At 45.8% G+C, this 14,796-nt stretch overlaps 1 protein-coding gene across 3 annotated transcripts in view; it reads left to right on the top strand.

Annotated features, from left to right (window-relative positions):
* The window catches only part of RBBP8 (RB binding protein 8, endonuclease), a 146,551-nt gene that overhangs the window by 29,473 nt on the left and 102,282 nt on the right, over positions 1-14,796 (top strand). For all 3 annotated transcript variants that reach the window (XM_075314456.1, XM_075314457.1, XM_075314458.1), the window contains exons 2-4: positions 90-304; positions 2,284-2,326; positions 8,827-8,922. In XM_075314456.1, the coding sequence (XP_075170571.1) occupies positions 187-304; positions 2,284-2,326; positions 8,827-8,922 (257 nt within the window). In that variant the 5' untranslated portion in view covers positions 90-186. The remainder of the gene's footprint in view (positions 1-89; positions 305-2,283; positions 2,327-8,826; positions 8,923-14,796) is intronic.

Below are 14,796 nucleotides of genomic sequence, written 5' to 3'. Positions count from 1 at the left end.
CACCTGACAGATGATATTATTTTAGATAAATGGAATATTACTTTGTATTTATTAGTTGTGACTTGAAATTTGTTTTCCACCCTACATAGAATATCGACCACAGTCTCCTGTATTATTTGCACCAGAGAGCAGCGCTATGTGATTGGTACCGGGTAAGAGCGAGCGATCCACGTCGTCTGTCCTAAGATGAATATTTCAGGAAGCAGCTGTGGAAGTCCCAGCTCCACGGAGAGTCTGGCTCCTGGGGACTTATTCAAGGAACTGTGGACAAAGCTGAAGGAGTGTCATGACAAAGAGCTACAAGGTAACAGAGTAGTATGCCGCTAATCACACTGCACTGATGGATGCCTATGGCGACAGTGTAAACCTGTGTAATGTCCATGGACTTTGTGGTATCTACTTCAAAAAGTAAACTGGAGAGGTGGCATCTCTGCAGAAGTAGAAAAATGCAACTTCCATGAAAACGTTAACAAACACACATGGAGAAAATATTCCGTAAAAATCACTTGAAGTTTATGGCACTTATAAAAGCATTTGAAAATACTGAAAAAACATTGTGTGTGAGGGATGCCTGTAGTGCCGTCCTAGCCAGTGGCCACCGAACATCAAGGACTCAGCCATAGACTACCAGTTACCTGTTTAATGAGCAACACACTGATTCGTTGGGTGATATAATCTTTTAAGCTGCCCAAAAGGGCATTGTTCTGTATAAACAGTACCAGCACTGTCGGGAACAGTGGCAGCCAATGGGTACTGAACGATCCATTATCCCTTTATGCTCCATAAGATACACTCTATGATGTATTAGTATGATGGACTTTGAAGTGAGCTCAGAAGCGGAGCTTATTCCACACAGGGCAGGTGCCGACTATACTATATAGCTTTATTGTGGATAAACATGGAACTTCTGTGTGGTAGGTGCTCAAGTAGGATCCAGTCCCATATGTAGCAAAGAGCAAATACACTCAAATAGTTGAATAAACTGGTATTTTATTTAGTAAGCTTGACCAGATACAGCACAGACGTTTCGGTCTAACACAGACCTTCATCAGTGTACAGTGTAGACGGTCTGCTCAGCTTGAGAATGACAGTAGCGCTGGTGTAGATCACGGTGTCCATCGCTCATGGGTGGATGTGGCCACACCTCAGCTCTGCCCATCTGGTGGAATCGATTCAAATTGATGGAAAAACGGCAAACTGCAATATTATTGCGTAACTCCATGTTGTGCAAAAAATGTTACGACTTTTCAAAGCTTCTCTGCCGGTTTTCTGTCATGACAGGTTTTTTTAAATGAGCCCATTTAGCTTTACATCAGTGCACATATATACTCAACACTGCTGTATGCACAGTACATGCACACTCAGCTCTGCTATATACTTATATGTATACACACACACACACTAAACATATTTTGACATTTACTCCCAGGCATGTGACTGATCACATGATAGGTCCTCCTGCTACTCAGGGCGTGCAGCATACTTAGTGATGTGCAGGTCCCGGTAGCTTTCTGTCCTGCCTGTACCTATCAGATGAAGCAGATGCAGCAGGAGGGGAGAGAGAAGTTCTCCCAGTGATCGGGAATGACACTGTGTCAGCTTTCCCCCCAGTCATACGAAGCTCCTCTGGTTTATAATAATAAAAACAAGCAACAAAAAAAAACCACACACTTTTTAGAAAAATGTTCGTCCTTGCTAGAAAAAAAAAAAAGGTACATCTTATAAGCTAGAAAATTTGGTATATGAATGACTTAGTAATTTGTATATAAAGTGAAGTCGTGCAAAAAAATTGTCCCTCATAATTCAAAGCCTCATACAGGCTCATCAGCGAAAAAATAAAGTTACAGATCTAACAATTATCTGAATGCGGAGCTCTGTATAGCTACACCCACATCACTGATTGGCAGCTTTCTGCACATGTGCAGTGTACACAGAAAGCAGCCAATCAGTAGAGGGGGCGTAGTTATTCAGAGCTCGTGAATATGAAGGACTACATGACAGAAGGTTTACTAGTCCTCTAGTGATGATTTCTTAGAAAATAGTGATTTTATTAAAATTTACAGCAAGCAACCCAGTAAGTGACACATCACTGCAATCAGGATCTCCGTCTCTATATTCTGCTTTTTTCAAAAACTTGACTCTCCCTTTAATGCTTTTTTTTGGCCTTGTCATTAATGAGTTAACTTTTTGGTGTATTTATGCAGATACTCTTGGAGATACCGTAACTCTTTATTCACTTGTCTTTTTCTTTGCATCTAACAGTAAATATTATTTTGTTTTCAGAGCTTCTAATGAAAATTAACAAGTTGAAGACACAGAGATGTTTGTAAGTTTTAAGTGTGGAGTCTTCTGCTCCTGTAATACAGAATGTGGATTCCTCTTGTCGTGTGATCCTTTTTATATACTATCCATGTTATTCTTATGCGGGCGTCACACGAGACGATCCATCGTGCGATATGTCGTCAGGGTCACTGTTTTCGTGACGCACATCCGGCATCGTTTGCGACGTCGTTTCGTGTGACACCTATGAGCGTCTCAGAACGATCGCAAATCTGTTACAAATCGTATATCGTTTACACGCCGTTTATTTTAAAAAAAATAGTTTATTCTTCTCTGCGCCGGTTGTTCATCGTACCCAGGGTAGCATACATCACTCCGTGTGACACCCTGGGAATGATGAACTGCAGCTTACCTGCGGCCGCCGGCAATGCTGAAGGAAGAAGGTGGGCGGATGTTTACCTCCTGCTCATCTCCGCCCCTCCGCTTCTATTGGCCAGTGGCTGTGTGTCGTCGCTGTGACGCCGAACGTCCCACCCCCTTCAGGAAGTGGATGTTTGCCGCCCACAGAGACTTCGCTCAGCAGGTAAGTGCATGTGACGGGGGTTTAACGACTTTGTGCGCCACGGGCAACTAATTGCCCGTACGCTCAAGCGACGGGGGCGGGTATGATCACTCATGCAATCGCACGATAGATCGTATCGTGTGACGCCCGCATTACTGTATACAATCTCTAGAACCCTTTCCGCCTTGGAGCTGGGTTGTCTCAGCAGTCAGCTGGACTACAGGCTCCAGCAATCTTCCTTCATTTGCATCTATAGACAACATTCAGTTTGAGCTCTAGTGATCAACACTTTAGATTATGGATACAAATAATGTAATGTAACCTGGCAGAAAGAAAGTATAATAATGTCTGAATAATTGATTAATGTTTCTAATCTACATTTGGGTAAATGTGATTGTAAACTTTTCACACGATGAAGTCAGTCCTACCGTCTGCGGATGATGAATATTACTAGAACTCTTCATTTGTGACTTAATGCATACCACACCAAATACCTTAATTATTGTTTTCTGGAGCCTCTTGACAAGCGTCCCATTGTAGATACAATGGCTGTATATAGGCATTCTTGTTCTCACTGACCCCTGTTGAATACCTGAGGTTTAATATTTCAGAGCTGATAACCAGTGCGACAATGAATGCCTTATGTTTTTCCAAGCTTTCCCATTGAATCTACTGATCTCTGAGACTGGGTCACAAACCATGATTGCCAATGCAATTCTTTGCCAAATTGTCACTCACTTTACCCGAAGCATTCGGCAAAATGTATTTAAACGTAGCTAGTGACAATATTCTCATGTATCGGCTGTATATGTCATCTGTTCTAGTTTATAGTGTAATGTTCCTTGCAGGTAGTGAAAATCCACTTGTGCTTGACACGTACCCTGTTTCCTTGAAAATAAAGACTACCCAGAAAATAAGCACTTGTAGCCCATTTGGGGCTTTCTTGAGTATGCTAAAAATATAAGCTCCAGTCCAAAAATATGCCCTAGTTATGGTTCCATAAGGAAGTGTTCAAGGAGCTAAAAAAGTTAAAGAATACAGCAGGATTCTTCAAAGAAAGTAGACACCCCGCAAAAAAAGAAGAATCCCCCCCCCCAAAAAAAAAATAAAAATTGCACAGACCCCCAACAATTACATTTGGCAAGTGTTGATGGTGGATGGGCTCTCAGACAGACATCTGCGTCACTCACCATTCCAGCTGCATTGCACTGCAGTTCTCACAAACAAATCGGTTACCAGTATCACGCCGTGCGACTGATACTGCTTCCAGTTACCAGGGGGTGCCAACCTCTGTAGAAAGGAGGAGGACCTGACAGTGATGCAGAATTGTATGTGAGAGCCCATTCACTTGCCAACTCTAATTGTTTAGTACATGGTAATTGTGATTCTTTTAGGTGGTGTCTGCTTTCTTTTGAGGGCAAATTTAACAGTATAAAAGAATAATAAATTTGTATTTGTAAATATGGTATGTACACACCACTATAGGACTGGTTCTGTATCATGAGAATAGCAGATCAGATAAAAAAAAATGTGCATCTGAACCAGTAATAGAATTAACACAAAATGTTGATGTTGCAGAATGTGATATGATTATATTTGAATGAATGTTGACTTTTTTGTTCCGAATAAATATGGATTATTGCATGGGAAAATATAAGACATCCCCTGAAAATAATCCCTAGCTCATCTTTTGGAGCAAAAATTGATGTAAGACCCTGTCTTATTTTCGGGGAAATACCGTATTAGGTTGGGGCTATACAGTGACTTTGGTGACCGCGTAATTCGCTCAGTCAGAGATTGCTATGCATAACGTAATGCAGGTGAATGGTTGCACTGCTACCCCAGGGTGTTCAGACTGTGACAGGTAAATTGAAAAATGTCAGATTCAGTCTGTTTTTTTGGGGTTTTTTTTACGTCTTGCTTGTGGTGTTCCCCTTTCACCTTCATGTAGCAGTTGGCACATACAGTGCCTACAAGTAGTATTCAACCCCCTGCAGATTTAGCAGGTTTGATAAGATGCAAATAAGTTAGAGCCTGCAAACTTCAAACAAGAGCAGGATTTATTAACAGATGCATAAATCTTACAAACCAACAAGTTATGTTGCTCAGTTAAATTTTAATACATTTTCAACATAAAAGTGTGCGTCAATTATTATTCAACCCCTAGGTTTAATATTTTGTGGAATAACCCTTGTTTGCAATTACAGCAAATAATCGTCTTTTATAAGACCTGATCAGGCCGGCACAGGTCTCTGGAGTTATCTTGGCCCACTCCTCCATGCAGATCTTCTCCAAGTTATCTAGGTTCTTTGGGTGTCTCATGTGGACTTTAATCTTGAGCTCCTTCCACAAGTTTTCAATTGGGTTAAGGTCAGGAGACTGACTAGGCCACTGCAACACCTTGATTTTTTCCCTCTTGAACCAGGCCTTGGTTTTCTTGGCTGTGTGCTTTGGGTCGTTGTCTTGAAATGACGACCCATCTTAAGATCCTTGATGGAGGAGCGGAGGTTCTTGGCCAAAATCTCCAGGTAGGCCGTGCTATCCATCTTCCCATGGATGCGGACCAGATGGCCAGGCCCCTTGGCTGAGAAACAGCCGCACAGCATGATGCTGCCACCACCATGCTTGACTGTAGGGATGGTATTCTTGGGGTTGTATGCAGTGCCATCCAGTCTCCAAACGTCACGTGTGTGGTTGGCACCAAAGATCACGATCTTGGTCTCATCAGACCAGAGAACCTTGAACCAGTCTGTCTCAGAGTCCTCCAAGTGATCATGAGCAAACTGTAGACGAGCCTTGACATGACGCTTTGAAAGTATAGGTACCTTACGGGCTTGTCTGGAACGGAGACCATTGCGGTGGAGTACGTTACTTATGGTATTGACTGAAACCAATGTCCCCACTGCCATGAGATCTTCCCGGAGCTCCTTCCTTGTTGTCCTTGGGTTAGCCTTGACTCTTCGGACAAGCCTGGCCTCGGCACGGGTGGAAACTTTCAAAGGCTGTCCAGGCCGTGGAAGGCTAACAGTAGTTCCATAAGCCTTCCACTTCCGGATGATGCTCCCAACAGTGGAGACAGGTAGGCCCAACTCCTTGGAAAGGGTTTTGTACCCCTTGCCAGCCTTGTGACCCTCCACGATCTTGTCTCTGATGGCCTTGGAATGCTCCTTTGTCTTTCCCATGTTGACCAAGTATGAGTGCTGTTCACAAGTTTGGGAAGGGTCTTAATTAGTCAGAAAAGGCTGGAAAAAGAGATAATTAATCCAAACATGTGAAGCTCATTGTTCTTTGTGCCTGAAATACTTCTTAATACTTTAGGGGAACCACACAGAATTCTTGTGGTTTGAGGGGTTGAATAATAAATGACCCTCTGAATAAACTTTTCACAATTTAAAAAAAAAAAAAAAGAAATAACATTCTCTTTTGCTGCAGTGCATTTCACACTTCCAGGCTGATCACAGTCCAAATGTCACAATGCCAAGTTAATTCCGAATGTGTAAACCTGCTAAATCTGCAGGGGGTTGAATACTACTTGTAGGCACTGTAGCGCTCTGTGGCAAATATTGGTGCTAGTAGCCGTATAAGCTCAACCATAATAGTGGGGGGGGGGTTTTCCCCCGGCATCGTAAAATACAATTGGAGTTTGACCGAAATACCTTGGCAAATTGCTTGTATAGCAATCCCCCTATACGTTAATTACCAGCATTGCTGTAACAGTAGGCTACAAAATATCAGTTTATTGGGACTACTAAAGACACATTCTTCTTATTAAGCACTTTGCTAGTAATTTTAGTAAATGCAGAAGTGTAGGTTATGTTTTATCGTAGGACAACATTTCTGACAATGCAGCATGGCATCCCAAAAATCACCGTCTACTCATCTTTAACCAACTGAGCAGGCCGTGAAACATATGTGCATTGTATATGGTTGTGGCCAGAAGATTTGAGACTGACACAAGTTTGCTTTTATTTACTAAATTTGCTGTTTGAGGGTTTTTTTAAATATATCTATATCTTTTAGTCAGGTGTTTCTATGGTTACCCAGAAGATTTAACACTTTTATTGACAAATACATCATGTTTATACAAAGATTAAATAATAACAGTGTTGATCCATTTTTCAAGACTTCTGCCCTTCACCCTGCCATGCTGGACATCGGCTTCTGGACTGAATTTTGACTGATGATAACCTGTTCCTATTTAATTAGTTCTTGAAGTTTATCACAATTTTTATATTTTTTCTCTGTTTTCATGCTTTTTGAGGACTGAACACACATTCTCAAAGTGATTGAGATCTGTGGAGTTTTCTGACCATGATCCCAAAATGTCAATGTTTTGTTCACAGAGCCTTTTAGTTATTACTGTTGCCTGTGACATGGTCTCTATCGTGCTGGAAAAAGCATTGTTCATCACCAAACTGCTCCTCGATCAGTGGGAGAAGTTCTTGAAGGATGTTAGGTATAGAGGCCACTTTATACGCAGCGTCATCACTAGCGATGTCGCTGCCGATCGCACCCGCCCCCGTCGTTTGTGCGTCACGGGCAAATCGCTGCCCGTGGTGCACAATATCACTAGTACCCGTCACACATACTTACCTTCCCAGCGACGTCGCTGTAGCTGGTGAACAGCCTCTTTTCTAAGGGGGTGGTTCGTGCGGCGTCACAGCAACGTCACACGGCAGGCGTCCAATAGAAGCGGAGGGGCGGAGAGCAGCCGCATGAAAGACACGCCCACCTCGTTGCCGGAGGACGCAGGTACAGTGATGTTCGTCATTCCCGGGGTGTCACACGTAGCGATGTATGCTGCCTCAGGAACGACGAACAACCTGCGTCAAAAAGCAGCAACGATATTTGAGATTAGAACGACGTGTCAACGATCAACGATTAGGTGAGTATTTTTGATCGTTAGCGGTTGCTCGTACATGTCACACGCAACGACGTCGCTAACGAGGCCGGATGTGCGTTACGAATTCCGTGACCCCCAACGACATCTTGTTAGCGATGTCGTTGCGTGTAAAGCCCTTTTAATTTTAAGCAATATTGTGAGTGAGCCACTGCCTTGGATGAAATTTAAACACTACACATGAATTGTCTCCAGATGCTTTACTGTTTACTGCTTTACTGTTAGCATGACACAGGACTCATGGTAGCACTCACCTTTTCTTTTCCCAGCAATCTTTCTTCCAGTCCTCTGCAATCTAGTTCCTGTATTTCCTACAGACTGACATTCTGCAGTAAGTACAGGGATAGGAATGTAGTGGACTGGCGATAGTTATTTTCTCTGATGAAGCCCCGTTCAGACGATTAGGGACAGCCAGAATAATTGTAGAGAGTAGAAAAGGTGAGTACTACCGTGAGTCCTGTGTCATGCCAACATCATGTGTGGGGTTTATTTTAATCCAAGGCCACTGACTCACAATTTTACTTGGGAACACTGCCATCAATGAAGATATGTAAACGTCCTGCAAGAGGAACTTCTACCAACAATAAAGGAGAAATTTGGTGATGAACAATGCTCTGTCCAGCTTGCTTGAGATCATATCACAGAGCAAAAGTGATAACTACCATAAGTGGCTCAGTGAAAAAGCCTTGAAATTTTATGTCCGTAGCCAGGAAGCTCTCCAGATATATCAATCCCATTGAGAATTTGTCATCAATCCTCAAAAATCAGGAGGGCAAACAGCACATAAATTATAACGCCAAGCTCTGATTAGAAGTGTAAGAATTTATGAAATGCTGATAGATGTACTTAAGTAAAAATAGAAACATCCGACTAAAAGATCTAAAAACAATCCGCAAACTGTGAAAACCAAAATTTGTGTCCATATCAAAACTTTAGACCACAGCTGTACTTGCAAAGTTAGCATCATCTGTTGTATGCTCTTATTCCCAACACTTTTAACCTTTCCCTCATATTAAGTTCATATTAAGTATGTCAGGTCAGGAAAGAAGGTACACTTAACAATTTTTGTTTTTCTCATAAACAGGGATGCCCAGAGACTCGAAGAATTTTACTCTAAAAACCAACAGCTAAGAGAGCAGCAGAAGGCGCTACATGACACCATCAAAGTTCTTGAAGACCGGTAAAACAGCATGATTATTTTTAAAGGAGTCTTCAAAAATGCAAACTGTACAGCATATTTTCAGAAAATGCTTTGGTTAAATTTATCATAAAGCTGCTTGGGACATGCGATCGTGACTTATTTTTACCAGTTGGTTAGACTATATTTTTATGTGTCTCAACTCATTTGCCTGACAATTTTTGGGCATAGGACTGTAAGATGCGTCTTACAAAAGGAACGTCAGACTGATGAGCGCCCTACTACTTTGTGGAAGGTTTTTCTAAATCTTCTTGACACCTGCGTTGTTGTTTTTATTTAACCCCTTCAGCCCCCGGGCGATTTTTCGAGGTTTTTTTTGCTCCCCTTCTTTTGAGAGCTGTAACTTTTTTATTTTTCTGTCAATCTTTCCATATAAGGGCTTGTTTTTTTGCGGGACGAGTTGTACTTTTAAATGAAACCATAAATTTTACCATATAGTGTACTGGCAAACAGCAAAAAAATTTCAAGTGCGGAAAAAACTGCAAAAAAAAGTGTGATCGCACAATAGTTTCTTTGTCGCTCCATTGGGAGACCCAGACAATTGGGGTGTATAGCTATTGCCTCTGGAGGCCACACAAAGTATTACACTTAAAAGTGTAAGGCCCCTCCCCTTCTGGCTATACACCCCCAGTGGGATCACTGGCTCACCAGTTTTGTGCTTTGTGCGAAGGAGGCAACACATCCACGCATAGCTCCACTTTTTAGTCAGCAGCAGCTGCTGACTATGTCGGATGGAAGAAAAGAGGACACATATAGTGTCCCCAGCATGCTCCCTTCTCACCCCACTGTATGTCGGAGGTGTTTGTAAGGTTGAGGTACCCATTGCGGGTACGGCGGCAGGAGCCCACATGCTGATTCCTTCCCCATCCCTTTTTACAGGGCTCTGGGTGAAGTGGGATTTACCGGTCTCCAGGCACTGAGACCGTGCTCCATCTACAGCCCCTGGAGAAGATGCTGGATGGAGCGGAGTACATCAGGGACATGGCCCTGCTTCCTCAAGGTACTCTGTGTCCCCGTGCATTTGGCGCTCACACCGCAGCATGCTGGGTGTTGTAGTGCGCCGGGGGACATCAGCGCTGCGGCGCCTGTGCCATGGCCTCATTCAGCTTTGCTGAAGCAGGCTCACTTATGGGAATTGGTCGCGCCGGCCGCTGGGACTGCGGCGCGGCTGGCACTTGTAGTGCGCCGGGGACTTCAGCGCGGCCTGCGCTTTTTCGGCGGCCGCGCTGATAACTAGAGTCCCCGGCTTTTGCGGCCTGCTTCCGTTCGTTCCCGCCCCCAGACCTGCCAGTCAGGAGAGGGGCGGGACGCTGGCCACTTCCAGGAATCGGTCGCGCCGGCCGCTGGCAGCGGCGCGGCTGGCACTTGTGGTGCGCCGGGGACTTCAGCGCGGCCCGCGCTTTTACGGCGGCCGCGCTGATAACTAGAGTCCCCGGCTTTTGCGGCCTGCTTCCGTTCGTTCCCGCCCCCAGACCTGCCAGTCAGGAGAGGGGCGGGACGCTGGCCACTTCTATGAATCGGTCGCGCCGGCCGCTGGAACTGCGGCGCGGCTGGCACTTGTGGTGCGCCGGGGACTTCAGCGCGGCCCGCGCTTTTAGGCTATGTGCACACGCTGCGTTTTTTTGACGCTGCGTTTTTGTGCGTTTTTGGCCGCTAAAAACGCACAAAAACGCACCTGCGTCGAAAAAACGCGGCAAAAAACGCACGCGTTTTGCCGCGATTTGGTGCGTTTTTTTGCTGCGTTTTGCTGCGTTTTTGCTCACTGCGTCCTTATGCGTTTTTTATCAGTGAACAAAAAAAAAGGTCTGATGTCATTTCCTTCTTCAATGTGTTCTTCATTCTCCACTAGTGTATGCAGAAGAGCAGACAGCTGCAGAACTACAAGGCTCAGCATCCTCGATCCAATAGTGTATGCAGGACAGCAGACAGCAGCTGTCGAACTACAAGGCTCAGCATCCTCCATCCAATAGTGTATGCAGGAGAGCAGACAGCAGCTGTCGAACTACAAGGCTCAGCATCCTCCTTCCAGGACTGTATGCAGGATTTCTCTGCCCCCCCAAAAAAAAAAAATGACGTGGGCTTCGCCATATTTTTGTATGCTAGCCGGGTACAGCAGGCAGGTACGGGCTGCCCCCAACCCCCAGCTGCCTATTTGTACCCGGCTGGGAACCAAAAATATAGGGAAGCCCTTTTTTTTTAAATTATTTCATGAATTTCATGAAATAATTTTAAAAAAAAATGACGTGAGCTTCGCCCCATTTTTGAGTCCAGCCGGGTACAACTAGGCAGCTGGGGATTGGAATCCACAGTGCAGGGTGCCCATGCTTTCTGGGCACCCCCGCTGTGAATTGCAGTCCCGCAGCCACCCCAGAAAATGGCGCTTTCATAGAAGCGCCATCTTCTGGCGCTGTATCCAACTCTTCCGGCTGCCCTGATGCCGGGTGGCTAGCCAGGTAATAATGGAGTTAGGGCTAGCTGTATATTATCAGCTAGCCCTAAGCCCGAAATTCATGGTGTCACGCCAATATTAGACATGGCCACCATGAATTTCTAGTAAAGATAAAAAAAAAACACAACACACAAAAAAATATTTTTATTAGAAATAAAACACAACACAATTAGTGACTCCATCTTTATTGAAATAAACCCCCCTCCGCAGTAATCCTGGGTCAGGGTCCCGCGCCGTCCAATCCGGATCCAATATCATCTGATCGGTTTGCTGGAAGGCAAAGCGATCAGATGATGTGTCAGGTTCTAGGGGCTGAAGCACATGACACATCAGCTGATTGTATAAAAGCCGATTATACAATCAGCTGATGCATCAGTAGAAAAAAAAAAAAAAAATAATACTCACTCATGTGCTGATTACCGATTACCGGCAGCTCCCGGAGCGATGGGGCGGGAGTCTGATCCCGTCCGATCGCTGCAGCAGCTGCCGGTAATCAGGGATGAAGTCTCCTGACGCATCCACTGATACCGGCCGGGCGCCCGCGTCAGCCCGAGACTCGATCAGCTGATGCGTCAGGTGACTGCATCAGGTGATCCATCGCCAGGTCCTGCAAGCAAGGTCCTGCCCCGGGGAGACTGCACACAGCGGGAGCGGCGATACCGTGACAGGAGCTGGGAGCGGGCATGGCACCGCGAGGCTGCAGACAGGTGAGTATAACTTTTTTTTTTTTTATTCTACTGTTAACTTTTGTTCTCGCAGCCGCTTCCACCTCCTGCCTGTACATGGCGCCGCACGGCAGCATACATGCACAGGACGGGAGATGGACGCGGCGGTGACGGTATCGGGAGGATTCATGCTTCTGTCTATACTGACAGAAGGAATCCTCTTCCTGTACACGTCACTTTACTACCCACCTCCTGCGTTTATAGCTGCGTTTTTGGTCTTAGAAACGCACCAAAACGCAGCTATTTGCGTTTCTCATTGCGTCTTTCAACATCCCATTGAACTCAATGGATGAAAAGCGCAGTGAAAAACGCGGGAATAATTGACATGCTGCGTTTTTGTGGTCACCACAAAAACGCAGCTGAAAAAAAACGCTGTGTGGGGACAGCAAAAATGAAAACTCATAGACTTTGCTGGGGAAGCAAAGTCATGCAGTTTTGAGGCCAAAAACGCACCCGAAAAACGCGCAAAAACGCCGAGAAAAACGCACCGTGTGCACATAGCCTTACGGCGGCCGCGCTGTTAACTCGAGTCCCCGGCTTCTGGGCCTAGTCTCCCTTCGTTACCGCCCACAGCCCTGACAGTCAGGGTAGGGGCGTGACGCTGCATAGAGCAGAGCTGAGAGCTGGAGTATGTTTTGCATACTCCACCCCTCTCACTGTGTGCACTGTGAATCCGGATTCCCGCACTTTCTCAGGCACGCCCACGGCTTCCTTCTCTACAAGGACACCGGCAGCCATTAGTGTCAGTTTCTGTACGATACAGAGACAAGTGTGGAAGACCCTGGCATTCTGATAGTCACACAATCGCTGTAACAGGCGTTAAGCAGCACCTGTGGTGCTAACCCCACTAGTGCAGAAGTGCACTTATAGATATGCTTGTACTATATACATTGCACTGTTTGGTCGCACGTTGTATATACCCTCCTGGATTATGCGGAGGAGTTATCAGCATATTCTCTGTGTAAAACAAAGGTGCAGAACCACATGTTTTTCTATACAGCTGGTACAGCATGTACGGCTATACGGCCCCCATTGTATGCACTAATGGCCAGGGGATGAGGACGGTGTCTGCAGTATTTACTGACAGTTTTTCTGAGACTATGGCTATGATACTAGAAGCCTAGCAGTCCGGACATGTCTCTCACAATATGGGCACTGTTGAATCATTGATCCATGGCCCCCCTCAGTGTGAATAACTAACAGCTCCGGGAATGTCACACGCATCCCAGAGTCACGGCTCTGCACGGACGTCAGTCCCAGACAGCCTAAGTGGGCTCGCTATGAGCGGCCTCGGTTTCATCAGGGTCCTAACAGAAGGACTCGCTGTGTAATGAGGCGGAAGTAGCGGCTCAGGATTCTGATCCTGAGACCGCTCTCAATCTGGATACACCTGATTGTGACGCCATAGTAAATAATCTTATAGCGTCCATCTATAGAATGTGGGTTATTTCTCACAGCTCCTCCAGTGGAGGAGTCAGCTTCACGTATTTTTCTGGACCACTCTGCCTTCAGGCTTGTAGCTAGATCCATAGTTGCAGTGGGAGATGGAACTGCAAACTCAAAGATGCCACTGACAGACAGATGGATCTCTGGTCGAAAGCCATCTATGAGGCTGTCGGCGCACCGTTGGCTCCGGCATTCTCTCCCTTGGGGCACTCCAAGCTATTTCAGCTTGTCTTACACAGATTGACACGGTTACACGTACATCTGTGCCGCAGGTGGCATCCTTAACCTCTCAAATGTCTGCATTTGTTTCTTACGCGATTCAGGTTGTCCTGGACTCTGCGAACCGTGCGGCGGTAGCCTCCGCTACTCCGTGTTTTTAAGCAGAGCCTGGTCTGCTCGTTAAGTGAATGGAAGGCAGATTCTGCTTCCAAAAAAGGTTGCCTAACCAGTTGCCTTTTTCTGCTGACCGACTGTTTGGTGAGCGTTGGATGTAACCATCAAACAGTCCAGGGGTAAGGATTCATCCTTTCCTCAGCCCGGACACAACAAACCCCAACAGAGCAAGAGGCAGTCGGGGTTTTCGGCCTTTTCGAGGCTCGGGCAGGTCCCATTTTTCCTCGTCCAATGGGGACTCAAAAGGATCAGAGGAGCTAAGATTCTTAGCGGGCTCAGTCTCGCCCAAAAAAGCGACAGTCTGAAAACCCGCTTCCAAGGCGGCTTCCTCATGACTTGCGGCCTCGGTCGGTAGCAGGCTCTCCCGCCTTGGCGATATTTAGCTGCCATAGGTCAATGACCATTGAGTGTGAGACATTCTGTCTCACGGGTACAGGATAGAGCTCACTTCTCGTCCTCCTACTCGATTCTTCAGAATTTCTCCACCTCCCGGCCGGGCCGCTGCTCTTCTGCAAACAGGGTGCACTCTATAGGCAGAAAGAGTGATGACCCCCGTTCCTCTTCAGGAACAAGGTCACGGTTTTTACCCCAAATTCTTTGCGGTACCTATAACAACGGGCCGTTCCGTCCCGTTCTGGATCTAAAAATGCTCAGCAAGCTCGTGGACACCAGGCGGTTCCGGATGGAATCCCTCCGCCATGTCATCGCCTCAAGGTCCCAAGGATATTCCTAGCATCATTAGGCATCAAGGATGCTTATCCACACGTGCCGATTGATCCAGAGCACTAGCGTTTCTACGCTTCGTTATAGGAGACGAACACCCTCTGTTCGTAGCTCTACCTT

Source organism: Anomaloglossus baeobatrachus, chromosome 6 (assembly GCF_048569485.1).
Source record: "Anomaloglossus baeobatrachus isolate aAnoBae1 chromosome 6, aAnoBae1.hap1, whole genome shotgun sequence".
NCBI classification, from domain to species: domain Eukaryota; kingdom Metazoa; phylum Chordata; class Amphibia; order Anura; family Aromobatidae; genus Anomaloglossus; species Anomaloglossus baeobatrachus.
This window is presented reverse-complemented; position numbering and strand designations above follow the sequence as displayed.